Source organism: Cucumis melo, chromosome 6, assembly GCF_025177605.1.
Source record: "Cucumis melo cultivar AY chromosome 6, USDA_Cmelo_AY_1.0, whole genome shotgun sequence".
NCBI lineage: Eukaryota > Viridiplantae > Streptophyta > Magnoliopsida > Cucurbitales > Cucurbitaceae > Cucumis > Cucumis melo.
In genome coordinates, this window is record NC_066862.1 from 892590 (window position 1) to 907329 (window position 14740).

At 35.5% G+C, this 14740-nt stretch overlaps 3 protein-coding genes and 1 long non-coding RNA gene across 10 annotated transcripts; 1 reads left to right on the forward strand and 3 right to left on the reverse strand.

The window, feature by feature from the left end:
- Window positions 1-854: 854 nt before the first annotated feature.
- Window positions 855-2413, reverse strand: LOC127149827 (uncharacterized). 5 transcript variants are annotated; one of them, XR_007821542.1, is made up of 4 exons: window positions 2273-2409; window positions 2028-2179; window positions 1356-1652; window positions 855-1126 (listed from the first exon to the last, which is right to left on the reverse strand). It is a non-coding gene; the product is annotated as an uncharacterized LOC127149827 (long non-coding RNA). The 5 variants fall into 5 exon arrangements; XR_007821543.1 differs by having other exon boundaries at window positions 855-1595; window positions 2028-2195; window positions 2273-2413; XR_007821540.1 differs by having other exon boundaries at window positions 1356-1595; window positions 2028-2292.
- Window positions 991-4622, forward strand: LOC103483191 (putative RING-H2 finger protein ATL21A). Its single transcript, XM_008439679.3, has 3 exons — window positions 991-1675; window positions 2285-3415; window positions 4387-4622. The coding sequence occupies exons 1-2, from the start codon at window positions 991-993 to the stop codon at window positions 2743-2745; spliced, it is 1146 nt and encodes a 381-aa protein (XP_008437901.2). The 3' UTR covers window positions 2746-3415; window positions 4387-4622.
- A 288-nt stretch (window positions 4623-4910) lies between these two features.
- Window positions 4911-9121, reverse strand: LOC103483195 (cyclic nucleotide-gated ion channel 1). The gene is made up of 8 exons (XM_008439685.3): window positions 8594-9121; window positions 7848-8364; window positions 7014-7226; window positions 6635-6927; window positions 6329-6440; window positions 5922-6158; window positions 5427-5827; window positions 4911-5330 (listed from the first exon to the last, which is right to left on the reverse strand). Exons 1-8 carry the CDS (start codon window positions 8632-8634, stop codon window positions 5021-5023), a joined length of 2124 nt encoding a protein of 707 aa, XP_008437907.1. The 5' UTR covers window positions 8635-9121; the 3' UTR covers window positions 4911-5020.
- A 1801-nt stretch (window positions 9122-10922) lies between these two features.
- Window positions 10923-14664, reverse strand: LOC103483194 (cyclic nucleotide-gated ion channel 1-like). Of its 3 annotated transcripts, none has more exons than XR_007821544.1 (9): window positions 14427-14659; window positions 14198-14343; window positions 13540-14002; window positions 13066-13278; window positions 12675-12958; window positions 12378-12489; window positions 11935-12183; window positions 11454-11846; window positions 10923-11359 (listed from the first exon to the last, which is right to left on the reverse strand). XR_007821544.1 is itself a non-coding variant. In XM_051085856.1 (9 exons), exons 2-8 carry the CDS (start codon window positions 14236-14238, stop codon window positions 11544-11546), a joined length of 1665 nt encoding a protein of 554 aa, XP_050941813.1. In that variant the 5' UTR covers window positions 14239-14343; window positions 14427-14664; the 3' UTR covers window positions 10923-11359; window positions 11501-11543. The 3 variants fall into 3 exon arrangements, 2 of the variants coding, with proteins under 2 accessions (XP_050941813.1, XP_050941812.1); XM_051085856.1 differs by having other exon boundaries at window positions 11501-11846; window positions 14427-14664; XM_051085855.1 differs by having other exon boundaries at window positions 10923-11846; window positions 14427-14662.
- Between the last annotated feature and the right edge of the window lie 76 nt (window positions 14665-14740).

The following is a 14740-nucleotide window of genomic DNA, read 5'->3' on the forward strand; positions in this document are numbered from 1 at the left end:
AAATACATGCCAGTGATTCATTTGGTTTCATTTGTCTAATCTGTACTGTACTTTTAAGCCAACTCGGTAAAACGTACCAAGTTTGAATTTTCACTTCACAGCTATTTTTCATTCTCAGAGTACAAATGGAGAGGTACTTTTCAGAAACTGAACTATGAAAGTATGAAAAAGAAATATAGCAGTCAATAGCTACTTTTTACTTTGAATCATAATTTTAGTCGCTAAATGATGATTTTAAATGTTTTTATTATATATTTATTTTTCCAATTTTGGTTTTAATAATTTCAATTGTTTTCAAACGGTCAAAGTAGCAAGTATTTGATACTGTGTAATAATAGATTGCACAAAGAAAAAGTCATTGGGATAAATTAGAGTGAGGGAGGAAATTCAATTGGAGAAACAAATGGAATATGCCATCAGCCAAAGTTCTTTTAAGATTTCATTCAAGCTTTCATAATTTAAGTTCCTTGCGATTCTAGAAAAAGAAAGAAAGAAAAATGAAATTGAAGAACACTATTCACCAATGAGGTTGCTTGGTACAGGTTGAAGCATTATGAGTACATTTATATACATAAATGTGTATATCAATCTATATATCTATCAATCTATATATGTATATTTGTAGAGAGAGAAACTTTGGAAGTTACTATATGTTTTTCTTGAATTAAATAAGCACAAACTATAGAAATAGAAACTTTGGAAGTTAATATCAGATTGAAATTCTTAATTAATTGATCATCTTTTTAATAATGTTATGGTCACCTTCAACTGTGTAGCCTTCCCTCATCAGTATTAAAATTATTAGCTCCTGTTACTTGTGGCGTCCACAAATAAAGGTCAATCTACAACATACAAGCACCAAAACTTCTGACTTTTGAATAATTTAATTAAGTCATAATAACATATAACATTATAACTTATTCAAACCCAATGATGAATAAAAGGTTCAAGTTTTAAAGCTTACAAAAAAGAAATTATTTAGCCAAGCTAATGGATTTCTCACACATCTTTCTCTTCTTCCTCTTCTTCTTCCCAACTTTAATCACAGCTCAAAGTTGCTCTGTTTCCAAGTGTATCAATGATGACTTTGCTATCAGATTCCCCTTTCGGATTCCAGACCAGCAACCTGCAAGATGTGGTTATCCTGGTTTCAACTTAGCTTGCAACAAAGCGGGTGTGACGACTGTAAATCTATCAGCTTCTGAATATTTTTTGGTAAGGGGTATCGATTATGCCACTCAACAAATACAGCTCTATGATTCAGATGATTGCCTACCTAGAAGATTTCTTCAAGGCCTCAACAAACTCAATTTCTCAAACTCCCCATTTATACCACTTTTTAGTCAGAATATTACCTTTCTAAGCTGTCCACCTCAGTTCACAATGTCGCATTTTCCTATCATTGGTTGTCTTAGCAATTCAACCAACTCGATTCTGGCTACTTCCTCAACGAGTTTTGTCAAGTCAATGTCAACCTCTTGCACGATCATGACTACTTTACCTGTCCCAGTTTCAAACCCAGATGAGACCAATCAATTTTCAACCAACCTCAATGGTGATCTCGTGCTAACTTGGTATAGCCCTGCTTGCGGTATCTGCGAAACAGAAGGCAGGCTTTGTGGGTACAAAAGCAATAGCGGTCAGGGGATTGCCTGTTTCGACAAATACACATCAGGTAAAAGTTCTGCCCTTTGTAACTATTTGCTAAGTTTATGTTTAAACTATATCGTACCTAAAAGCTCAAAAATTCATCTTTTTCAATCGGTGGAATGATTTCTTAAACATATCTTGCATCCTAATTGTTTGAGGAAAACTCAAAGCAAATACGTAATAAAATATTGAAAAAAGAAAAGAACAAAAAACCATCATTTTCTTAAAATCATAATAACAAACCAATGTCCAAATAACACTGGCGGTATTACCTATTACCCTAAACTGCAGGCTGCTGTATGAATCTTAGACTGGCTTTTGGTTGACCAGACATAAATAATGTTTATATTTCTGGGAAGTTGGGATTAAAGTAATACCTGAAGAATAATTTTTTTAAAAAAAGTTGACTTTTTAGATGGTGAAGAAATGACAAAGACATTTGACATTTCTTCACTGCTGCACGTCTCTTAATAATCTTCAAACTGGATCAAATATGCTTTGACATTGCTCGGAAATCCCACCCCGCGCCCTTGCACCCACACACACTCACAGGAAAAATGTCATTCAAGATATATTTTGCAAAAATATCAAAGTTCATGATACCCAATTAAATGATAGTCACCTTAAATTTCAGAGGAAAACAATGGTCTCAGAGTGCTGCGGATTATCTGTGTGGTGATTCTTCTTCCGACTTTGATGTGTGTCATTGGACTTGGCTGTTTTATCTGCATGGCAAAGTGGAGCTATAGCCTTACGGACGGCAGAGGAAACCAAGTTCAGCATAGGCAGCAAGTCAATCCAGCAGGGTCCGATTTAGAGGCACCATCCCGTTTGAGTGGTCTGAACGAATCAACCATTGAATCGTATCAAAAGGTAATCCTTGGAGAAAGCCGGCGGCTCCCTGGACCCAATGGCACCACCTGCCCCATATGCCTTGGAGAATACTTAACCAAAGACACAGTCAGATGCATTCCTGAGTGCAAGCATTGCTTCCATGTTGATTGTATTGATCAATGGCTTCGAGTCAACAGCAGCTGCCCTCTTTGTCGAAACTCTCCCAATCCCTCCCCTTCCCATTTAACTCCAATCTCATGATCTTCCCAATTCTTCTCATGCACGTACAAACAATACAACAATGCAAAGACAATGTACATTGTACAGAGATTCAAGTAACTTGACAACTAACAACCTCAGTTCTCACTTCATTTACTTCACTCAACCATTACAAATAGAGAAAACCCCACCTCTTTGTTTGGCAAAATAACCATAAAGAAATCACAAAAGATGCATGGCAGCACATTTTCAGGAAATGGGACAACAAAGTGTATATAAAAGGCACTCAAGTCGTAAACCCCACCTCAAAACATAAACACCCACCAAGTGTTCGTAAAATTTTCCAGTAAAAAATGTCAGGAGTCTTCAATTTTCGGTCCCTAGCCTTCGTGGCCGTGCTTACATGCTCTCTGATGGTAGTTCTGTCTCAGACTGAGGACGTGGAAAGTTGTGTACCGGTGGCGCAGTCGCTATCACCATGTTTGGGGTTCATCAAAGGCAGCGGCAAACCATCGGCGTCGTGCTGCAGTGGCGTTAAACAGTTGGCGGGAAATACTAAAACGAAGAAAGATAAAGTTGCACTGTGCGAATGCATCAAGAAGAGTCTGGCGATGATCGGACCTTATGATCCGACTCGCATCCCTTTGATTCCAAAACAATGTGGAATTTCCGTCCAAATTCCTCCCATCAACAATTCCACCAACTGCTCAAAGTATACTTTTTTTTTTTTCTTTACAAAATTAGTCACTGATTTTTTTTTCTACTTCTCCGTTAACTGCTGGATTTTGAGGTTTGCATTTATTTGGTCGTTAAATTATAAAATACGTATGTAAAGTCAAAGTCATTCAAATTTTAATTTGGAATGCACAATGTTTTCAAAACTTTCCAACTTTTTCAAAATCAATTAATCATTATATATGATTTGAATTTTATTTATTAGAACTACAAAATTTCAATATGGAGGCTAAAGGATCGTAGATTAAATTTGTGATTTTAGAAGTTTAAAATCAAATAGATACAAACACCCTGTACTAAATTTAGTTATTCAACTTTTATATTTATGCCATTCAATTCTTGAACTTAAAAAAAAATATCTAATAAGAAATATGTTTGTAAAAAAATGAATTTTGTGTCGTTTCCTAGAATCATGAATTTCATTTTCTAAATGAATAGATCAATAAGCTATAAAAAAATATACGTAAGAAGTTCAATAACTTATTAGATCTGAAATAAAATATTTAAGGCATATAAGGTTATTAAGTCGAGAGCTCAATAATAATTGTGTTTTAACTTAAAATTTTTTAATATGTCTTGTTTCATGTTTTTTTTTCTTTTAAAAAGAGATAAACTTAGCTCATTAACATTTTTGGTTTCAAAATTTCTAAACAAGAATTGAAAAAAGGTGAAAAAAACAAATTATGAATATTCTATCTTAGTTACTGAAAGTTGTAATATATTTTGGTTTGTTCTCCAAATCCTTGAACATATTTTTGCTGAACTATAAAGATCATGCTTGATGGACTAATGGGTCATTTATATTTCCAAAATATGAGTCTAAAAAGGGAGGGGGAATTAAAAGAAATCGATATGACATCTTCTATTTTTGGATTGAATTTTCTTTAAGAAAATACTGGGGTGTTTATGTTGTAAGATATTTGCTGTTTTTGTCTGTTATCATTGCAGGGTTAAAGGTTTTCAATTTGGAAGTGCTTTGATATATGAGGCTGGGGGTATCCATCATCACTGAGCCCAATCAACATAAACTAAGCATATCCCATATGATGTTTCTGGGTTTCTTAATGTTTCAAAATAAGATTGACAATGTCATGTATTAGTCTTAATAATCCTAACATTACATGCTCATAATACTCTTGTATGGTCTGTTATCAATAATAATTCTACCTACAGTATTATATTCACCATTTCACTATTTTATATTTTGAATATGCTTTTCATTCTGTATGGTTTTGAATGCCTTATTAGTCCATGTCTCCCTGGGGATGATAGAAGTTTGAAAAAAGCAATCTTTAAAATGTATATAATATCAGTCGGTTATGTTAAATCAATCAAATGAATCATATAAAACTATCAAACAGAAAATTGGAAAACTTTACTTGAAATGGAATTTGTTGATGATGCTTCATTAAATTCCGATTTAGTGGATGAACTTAGTAGTAGGGAAAAGAAAATGAAAGACGAAACCAAGCGAGAGGAAAAGCATTTTGTTGATTATCATACATTATTCACATATCACGCAGAGAAGCCATGCACCTAAAACTCAGGATATAGAAGGTTAAAGAGCTTGAAACAATTTATTTTAATGATCCAAGATGGTGAAGTCTGCCTTGTTTTGCTCATCTTCTGGCTTCGGGGGTGGCGGTAGTGTCATCACGCGTGTGACTTGGGGAGTTTGCTGGGGTTGATTTCTCTGCATGACCTGCAGTAGATGGGATATGAATATGGATGCATATAGAGTGGCGATAAAGCTCGTCGAGGGGCCAACTATTTTAGCAAATGCATCTTGAAATCTACCATCTCCACCCCCCCTCTGCTTTCTTTCGCGATAATCGTGCCAAGCTTCTTGTATTTTGTAGGCTGCCCAAACGTTCCATTGATGAGAGTGGAACCTAGAGAACAAGGATTTTTAGAAGCAGTTGAATGGAAAAACTTTATGGGACCAATGGTAGAATAATTTATGTGTAAGTTGAGTAAAAAGAACATGCCTCACTGAGAATTGGAAGTGTTTGCTATTGAGTTGCTGGGAGTGGAACTGACTAGTTACAAATTTCAACTCGTTAGCCTTTAGAGCGAAGGCTTCAACTTCAGTTAGAGTTTCAACTGTTCTTTTTGAAATGGGAAGAGAAGAAGTGTTGGTGGTGGGATCCATTGCCCAATGAACTAGCTCTTCACCACAGAAATCGCCAGCATTAAGAGTGGCCGAGTACAGGTCGTTTTTCCAATCACAACCGATAATGGTAGCCAGTTTTCCTTTCATGATAAATAGCATCATATCAATTGGGTCACCCTCTTGCATAATGAAGCTCTTCTCTGTGAATAACACTGGCCTAAGATATTCGCACATTGCGTCCAACAGTTGTTTATCCATGCTGCTAAAAAGTGGCACCTAAAGCATTTCGACTTCTGAGTCAACGAATGTTGAAAATTTCATAGAAAGAATGTGCCAAAGTAGAAGGAAAAAAAGAAGAAAAGAAACTCACTTTCTTAAGCTGCGCCAAGCAAAGGTGACGTTTGATGTCTCTTCTGAGGTCTTTAGGAAGGTTGCTGATGAGTTCCTCTTCCTTGACTCCTCTATTTAGCTGCCATTTGTACTGATCATATCGTCGAATACGATACCTCAACTCGTCTGGGAGCATACGGTGTGCCATCCAATGCTCAGCATCTCTTCGGTTAATTCTCATCTGCTCTACTTTAACAGTTGCTGACTGCAGATATTTCTGTCAAGTGGAACAAATTCATCGTTGAAAGCTGGACCAGTTAAATAGAGAATGAAAGATACAATATGGTAGAGCAATAAAACCAAATAAACTTTTGGAGCATAAATAACTTTCCTCTTGAACTTGAACCAATTTCTTGCAAAGAGAATGAATTGAGCATCATGCCTTACCTGAATATTGCTAATGAGAAATGCGAATAAAACCAAACCAAGGATGGCAATGAAGACAGCAAAAAAAACCTCTCCCATGTAATGGCTTACTTCAAGATTTTGTCCACTAGAGCTGTAGAAACACAAGCAAGTTCTTTAGAGTGTATGGTTTACTCCAAAGGATTAACTTAAAGTGTGTAAATGATTTGCTTCATGGATGATGGAGAAAGACATTTGAAAAACTTGAAACTTACGACAATATATTCACTTATATCATATCACATTCCTTAGTAAAATCATGAAGAAACATGGAGAACTTTTACTGACCCAACATTTCGCAGAGCCCACCAAAAAGAATAGCAGAATTTACGGCGAAAACTCATCGTATCAGTTAAGTTAAACTTAAGAGCTTCAGCATAAATTCCGAACTCGAAGCCGTCTTTTCCATCCTCAGAGTCTTTAGGAAAGCAAGTCTTATTTATAGACGGGTACGCATTCCTTTTATGATTTCCACAGTACAAAAACTTTGCAGTACAGTTAATGTCATCTTCCTTGCATGCTTGGACCCAGCATTTGGCTTGTCGTTCTATTGATAATAAATACCAAATGGCACCAACTACCTAATTCATTTCATTCACTGCTCATAAGAGAATCCTTTTTAAACCAAAATGTAAAAACTTCTTATTTAAGTCAAATGAACACATACATGACTAGCTAGCATATAAATGAGGAGATTGAAGGCAGCTCCACTCCATGCAGTTTCTGTCAGTATGCCAGAAGTTCTGGTTACTTCTCTGTATAGTGGATATATTCGGAGAAGTCTTGGAATATATTGCAAAAGAACTGCCATCTTCACGGCATCCTTCGTTTTCAAGGGAATCGGGCCTTTCACTGCAGGTATGATTGCTAATACCAAAAGCTGAATGACATAAAAGACCAAGTTATCTTAAATAGTAAGTTCACTTCCGTGAGGCAATGAATACTGCTGAGTCAAAACAAAGGATTCACAAGAATCTGTCCAATGACTCAAATAATCCATTCTTAAAAGTCCAATGACTCAAAAAATAATCCATTCTTAAAACAGGTTTCTGAACAAAACAAGCACACGATCTTTAGTACAATGTCAACAGAGAGAAGATTGTGGACTTGGCTTTAAAGAATTCATCATCCAAAATATGTAAAATTCCAAATAAGAACAATCAAATGTTTTGCTCTTGATGCAAAGACTAGATGCTGAAAGTATCTTAGAAATGGTTGAAGAATTCTTTTTTTACCATAACCTATAAACTTACCATTTTGAATTATGTGGTGATTTAACATGGTATCATAGCATTACACCCTATATTCAGAGTTTGAACTTCTATAACATCGTTACCTTTCCATTTAATATTGATAACTAGTTGTTGTAACTTTTGCATATTTTCAAGCCCACAAGCAAAGGAAGTGTTAAAATGTTGATAAATAATCAAATTTACCATAACTCATCACTTGAACTTGAGTTAAGAGCTAATGTAACCGAAACCGAACAATTTTTTTTTACCTGAGGCAAGGGGATAATGGATAAGAAATCGATCAAGAAGTTTGAGAAAAGATATTTCTTTGCTATTTTTACTGGATCTTTGATTAATTCACCACTTCCAAAAACTGGTAAAGATGGAGGGAGAAAACCGGTTCGAAACTCAAAGATCATGTGGAGTAGATAAAATAAATCGATGAATGAACGAAGAACACAAGCAATGATTATAAGTTGTCGGTCCATGGCTAGGCATTGATCTTTTCCATCGAACACTGGGACGTAAAAGAAGAGAGGATCCACAGCTACTGCTATGACAGAGGAGAGCACAAATATCTTGTTCCATCGCTGAAGAAATGGCTTATGTGGATCAAGAATTTTCTTCCAAAATTTTGGTTTCTTTACTGACTGATCACCTGAATGCTTGAAGGCTAAGATTATAATTAATCTTCTAAACCATTCAGAAATACTTGAAAATATAGTCTCTATGCTTTCCAATATTGACCCTGGAGACAGTCTACTTCTGTATGGGTAACCTCCAAATCTGTCATGAAAACCAGCAGTAGTTTGATGTCCAAGCCGATATATTATCATTTAAGTGTAGAATTAAGTACATTCCAGTTTTTATAGGATCAGGTTCAAGCAAGTTATTTATGGAAATAATCAACCAGTGGAACTTGGGACAAACAATAACAAACTACGTGGAAATAGGAAGAGCATAAGTTGGTTTTTCAAAAAATTTGACAGCATGAGAGAGTTAAGAATGTTCAAACCTTACAGATTTTGGCATCTGGGAACCCATACACTTGGACATAACTATCCAAAAGGTGGGGCTAAACTGTACCTCTGGTAGCACTATTTGTACTGCTTAGCTTCACAAGCAAAATATTTGTCACAAGATTCACAACACAACCTACAGTTCCATGAAGCTCTACTAGAAGTTGACCTTCCCTTTCATGTAAAATATGGTCACTTACATGAAAGGCAAGAAGAAGTATAAATTAAGCTTATGAAGAAAAAAGAATACGTTTCTTTGGATAGGTTGTTGAATGAGAACTAGAAGGGCAATAAGGAATGACTCCAAATTCCTTCAATCATCTGGTAAAGAAAAAGCCAATGTAAGGCTACAAGAAAATGTTTTTGTCTTGATTAGAACTTTATAACAAAGTGCTTTTTCCATCCTACTTTTCCTTAGTCTTGCGACAGGAATTGTGGACCTTTCAACCAATGTGTTACATGCTTGTCAATTTTTAAGCAAAAAGAAACTGTCTGCGAAATAACCTTAGTATGGTTTCTCTGCTGCTGCCTGTGAAATAACAATGTCTCATAAAAAACAAAAACCGTAAATATTGCTAAAGTAAAGCCTCAAATAACCCAATTTTGGCTACCTACAAAAGAATCTTTGATCAATAATCTCATTTTCTATGAGGAAAACTTTCCAAAGTTTGATGTGCTTACATATTGCTCCTTCAATTTCCCCCCCTTTTTTCTGTGAAGTGGAAAGTTCTTACTTTAAAGCAGTTTCCATGGTTTTTCTTCTTTTTCTCAAAACTTTATTTTAAAGGAGTGGAATTATAATCAAAGGTGACAACAATGGGGACAGAGGTTACAACATGATTGAGTAAAGTCATTTAGAAATTGTTACAATCCTTTTGATTTTGGGATGAAAAGCAAGGGGTCTTCTTTAATCATGCCACAGTCTCTTTTTAATAATATTTTCCAGAAAAGAAGAGCTTCTCAAATAATCCAATTTTTATTTGACTCTATAATTCTTTCTTCAGAAGAACCAAAGATTTGGTCTTGATTGGGGACTGTTATGTGTTTATTATGAATGCGTCTAGAAATTCTTAGCTCAATCTGATAATCAATTTGGATTGGGTAACAACTTGGTAGTTTATAAACAGATTTGATCCTTCATCAATTTATCCATCAACCTATATAAGAAATCTTAGTACACTTTGAATACAGTTTTGATACTTAAAATACTAAATTTATAACTTCGATAATTTAAAAATCAAATACACACTGACTTGAAAGCTCCATAACTAAAACTTTACTTTAAACTTAAAGAGAAAAGATAAAGATAGAGAAAGGTAGATAGAGAATGATAAAGGTTTTCTCTTTATCACATACACAAAATAATAAAGAAAATATGATAATGATAATGGGTTGTTACAGGCTTTATTTGATAAGGTGAATGTTAATTCAAAATGACAGCATAGGCATTAGACAAAATAAAAATAAAAAGCTTTTAACTTTGGTGCTGGGAAAACCCATTTAAAAAGATGGCTACTTTAGAGTGTTTAAATAAACTCCACCCTATCAGAACATATTTTAGTGCACAAGAAAGGAAATGAAATGGCCCACTCTTCTCAATTATTTGTTCCTGTCTTGACTTACACCTTCTCCCAGAAACCATAACATTTGTGAGCAGTGGCCTAATGGCTCTATTATCTTCTTTTTCTCCTATGAATTTACATTTGTAATCAACAAGATTTTATTTGCTACGTGGTGAATTATTCAACATTAAGGGGGCCTTGTGGGTATTCAGTTTGAGAAATGTTTGTAAAAGCAGTACACTGATTCTCTCTATTATGACCACAAGTGGATGTTAATCTCGACCTTCACAAGTCAACTAATTTCCAAACAAACTCGTCAATAGCCTCTGAAACAGTATTACAGGATTGCTTCAGCCTTAATGATGTCTTATTGAATTGATGTATTTGGTTTAGTTGAAACGTTTTACCAAGCAAAAACTTCTGAGATGTTTATGAGTTTCTTCATCTCCATCCCTTGATTTCCCCATTTTCTTTATTTGATTTGTGGGTTTGGACAAATAATAAAGCAATTTTTAATATGTATACAATATTATCGGGAACTTTAGTTAGAATCAAAATTAAATAATGGATCGTATAAAAATATATAACAAAAACGTGAAGAACTCTCTTCTTAAAGAAGATGGAGTGTATTGAAAACAGAGTTTATTTTCATATTCTGAGTTATTATTATTTTGTGACATGCTGCCAAGATAAAGTAAGACAATTATCAAGAAGAAACCATGGAGAAAAATGAAAGTTGAAACCAGTAAAGTTGGAACAAATATGAAATAACTCTCTGCTTCATTCTATACAATAGATTCAATATATATATATAGGATAACCAAGCAAGAACAGCCTTCTGAACATTCTAATCACATATTAAGAGAGGAGACTCAACATAACAGAGCTTGAAGCATCTGATTTTAAAGATTCAAGATGGAGTAGTCTCGCTTGTCTCGCTCGTCTGGCTTCAGAGGCGGCAATAGCACCGTCATCTGTGAGTGTTGGGATATTTGGTGGCATCGATCTTGCTCCACGGCTTGCAGTAGATGGGATATGAATATGGATGCATATAGATTGGCAGCAGAGCTTGTCGAAGTGCCAACTGTTTTAGCCAATGAATCTCGAAACCTACCATCTCTCTGCTTTATTTGACAGTAATCACGCCAAGCTTCTTGTATTTTATAGGCTGCCCATACTCTCCACTGATTAGAGTAGAACCTAGAAAACAAGGATTACAAATCGATTACAAGAACTATATGGGGGGGCACAACTGTAGTAAAATTTATACATTTGTGCAGTAAAAAGAGCATGCCTCAATGCTTGCTCGCTAGGGAGGTGCTGCTTGCAGAACTGACTAACCACAGATCGCAGCTGATTAGCCTCTAGAGCAAAGGCTTCAACTTTAGGTCAGAGATTTAATTGTGCTGGTTGAAATTGGATGAGGAGTGATGTGGTTTGCCATTGCCCATGGAATTAGCTCTTCACCGTAAAAGTCGCCAGCCTCGAGTACGACGTCGGACTTGGAAACGTAATTACTGATATTCCTACGACTTGTAGCACGCAGCTTTCCTTTTATGATAAACACCATCATATCAATTGGTTTGTTCTCTAGCAAAATGATGCTATCCTCTGTGAATAACACCGGCTTGAGATCTCCGTGCATTAAGTCTAATAGTCGGTCATCAATGTTACTAAAAAGTGGCACCTAAAGCATCCACTCAAGGGTTAATGAATACAGAAAGATTTAGACTTTAGAGGAGAAATATGCCAAAGTAGAAGGAAAAAGAACTTACTTTCTTAAGATTAACCAAGCAAGCATCCAAGCGAAGAAGAGGTTTGATGTCTCTTTTGAGGTTTATTGGAAGGTCATTCATCACTTCCTCTTCCTTAACTCCCCTATTTAGCTGCCACTTGTACTCATCAAATTGTCTAATACGCCGTCTCAATGGCTTCGGGAGCATTCGTTGTCGCATCCAGTTCTCGATAGCTCTTCGGTTAATTCTCATCTGCTCTACTCTAGCATTACTTGACTGCAGATATTTCTGTCAAGAGGAACAATTTACAATTGAAATTTGGAATAGTTAAATAGAGAATGAAATACTATTTGCTACTTCACAGAGTGATGAAATAAAAAATCATTATTAACTAAACAAACATGTCTAGAGCATAGCATAATAAAGTTCTATGTTGAACTTGAAGTCTTTCAAAAGTGAATGAATTGAACATCATGTATTACCTGAATGTTGCTAACAAGTAACGCAAATAAAACCAAACCGAGGATGGAGATAAAGATAGCAAAAAGAACCTCCCCCATGTAATCGCTTACTTCAAGGTTTTGTCCACTAGAGCTGTAGAAAGACAAACAACTTCTCTTTCAAAGTGTGTGTTTCTCCATAGCTTCAATTTATAAAGTGCAATGCATTTTCTTCTTGGATGATTAAATTTGTTAATAGAGAAGGTGGAACTTATAACAATAGATTTTCATCTCTATCTTCAGTATAGTAGTGGACAAAAGTGAAAAATTCTAACGAACCTAACATTTCGCAGAGCCCACCAGAAAGAATGAATGAATTTGCGGCGAAAACTCATCGTCTCAGTTAAGTGGAACTTAAAGGCTTCAGCATACATTCCAAAATCAAAGGCATTGTCACCTTCAGACTCTTTATGAGAGCAATACGCATCTATAAACAGGTAAGCTTGTCCGTTGGGATCTCCACAATACAGAAAATTGCTTGTACAGTTAATTTTCTTACATGCCTCATGCCAGCATCTTGCTTGTTGTTCTACAGAAAACAAATACCAAAGGGCACCAACTACCTGATTCATCATATTCAGTGCTCATAAGTCATAAGAGATGACCTGTCAAACCAAAATATATTAGCTGATCGTTTCTTTAATTGCTATAAAATCAAATGAACACGTACATGACTAGCTTGCAAATAAATAAGGAGATTGAAGGCAGCTCCACTCCAGGCTCTCTCTGTTAGTATGCCAGAAGTTCTGACTACTTCTTTGTATAGTGGATATATTCGGAGAAGCCGTGGGATGTACTGCAAAAGAACTGCAATCTTTACAAACTTCTTTGTCTTCATTGGAAACGAGCCTTTCAATGCAGGTGTGATAACCAGTACCAAAAGCTGAACGACATAAAGACCAAGTCATCTTAACAAACGATTCACAAAAATCAATCAAATGGCTCAACAATATTCCACTCTCAAACAACAGAAAGAACAAAACAAGCACGAAGTGTTGGTTAAATAAAAAGAAAGAAAAGGTCATGAATTGAGCTTTGGAAAATTGGCTGTCCAAAACTTTAGCATTAAAATGAGAAGATAAGCCAAATGTAATGCTTTTGATGCAAAGACCAGATGCTGCCAGAAACTATACTGAACTTATACCTGAGGTAGTGGAAGAATGGATAAGATATCGATAGTGAAGTTTGAAGACAGGTATCTCTTTGCTATATCTGCTAGACCTCGAATTAATTCAGCACTTCCTGGTTCAGGTAAAGAAGAGGGCAGAAAACCCGTTCGAAATTCAAAGATGATGTGAAGTAGATAAAATATGTCAATGAATGAACGGAGAATGCAAGCAATGATCATAAGGGGGCGATCAGTGGTTAGGCATTGATGTTGTCTATTAAACACTGGGATGTAAAAGAAGAGAGGGTCTGCAGCGACTGCTATGACACAAGACACCACAAATATTTTGTTCCATTGCTGAAGGAATGGCTCCTGTGGATCAAGAGTTTTCTTCCGAACAACAGACAATAGTCTCTCCATTTTCTCCAATATTCTCTCCGGCCATTTCTTTTGTTGGGTAGCTCCAAATTTGACAAAGAAATCACGTGGATATTTAGGCCTATAATTATCGTTGACCAAGTTTAAAAGTACATGTCAGTTTTGATAGGATCAAGTTCAAGAAAGTTATATATGAAAATATTCAATCAATGGAAGCATCACCAGACTACTAAAATCCAAAAGCTTAACCTGATGAACTATGGTAAAATGAATTATATCACTACTTCAACAGAGAGCGAAATAAGAATGTTCATACCTTACAGGTTTTGGTTTCCGGGAACACTTAAATATGGACATCAGTACAGAAGATGTGGAACTAAACTGTTACTCTGAAAGTGCTTCCCTTAACTGCACTACAGCTTCTGAACCAAAGTGCTTCAGTGAAAAAACAAGATCCACAACCTACAGTTACATGAAGAACTTAACCTTTCTTACATATAAAATATGGTTACTACCATGAAAGACAAGCTTATGAAGAAAAAAACCTTTTGTTGGGTTGTTGAATTGAGACCACAGAAGTGAAGAGGGAGCAGTGCAAGATAAGAAAATGGTTCCTCATTCTAAAGAGCTTTTCACACAAAATCCTTTACTCTCCCACTTCTTTGTGTCGCTCCAGGCACTGTATTTGTAGCCATGCATTGCATCTCATCTTTTGGTTCAACCTTTTAAATTGAAATGTTTTTCATTAAATTACAAATTTAGTTCATAAAATTTTTATTTGTATACAATTCACGGATCTACCAGATAGAAAGCTAGTAAGCTCGAAGTTTAACTGAAGTTTTCAAATCTTACATTAAGT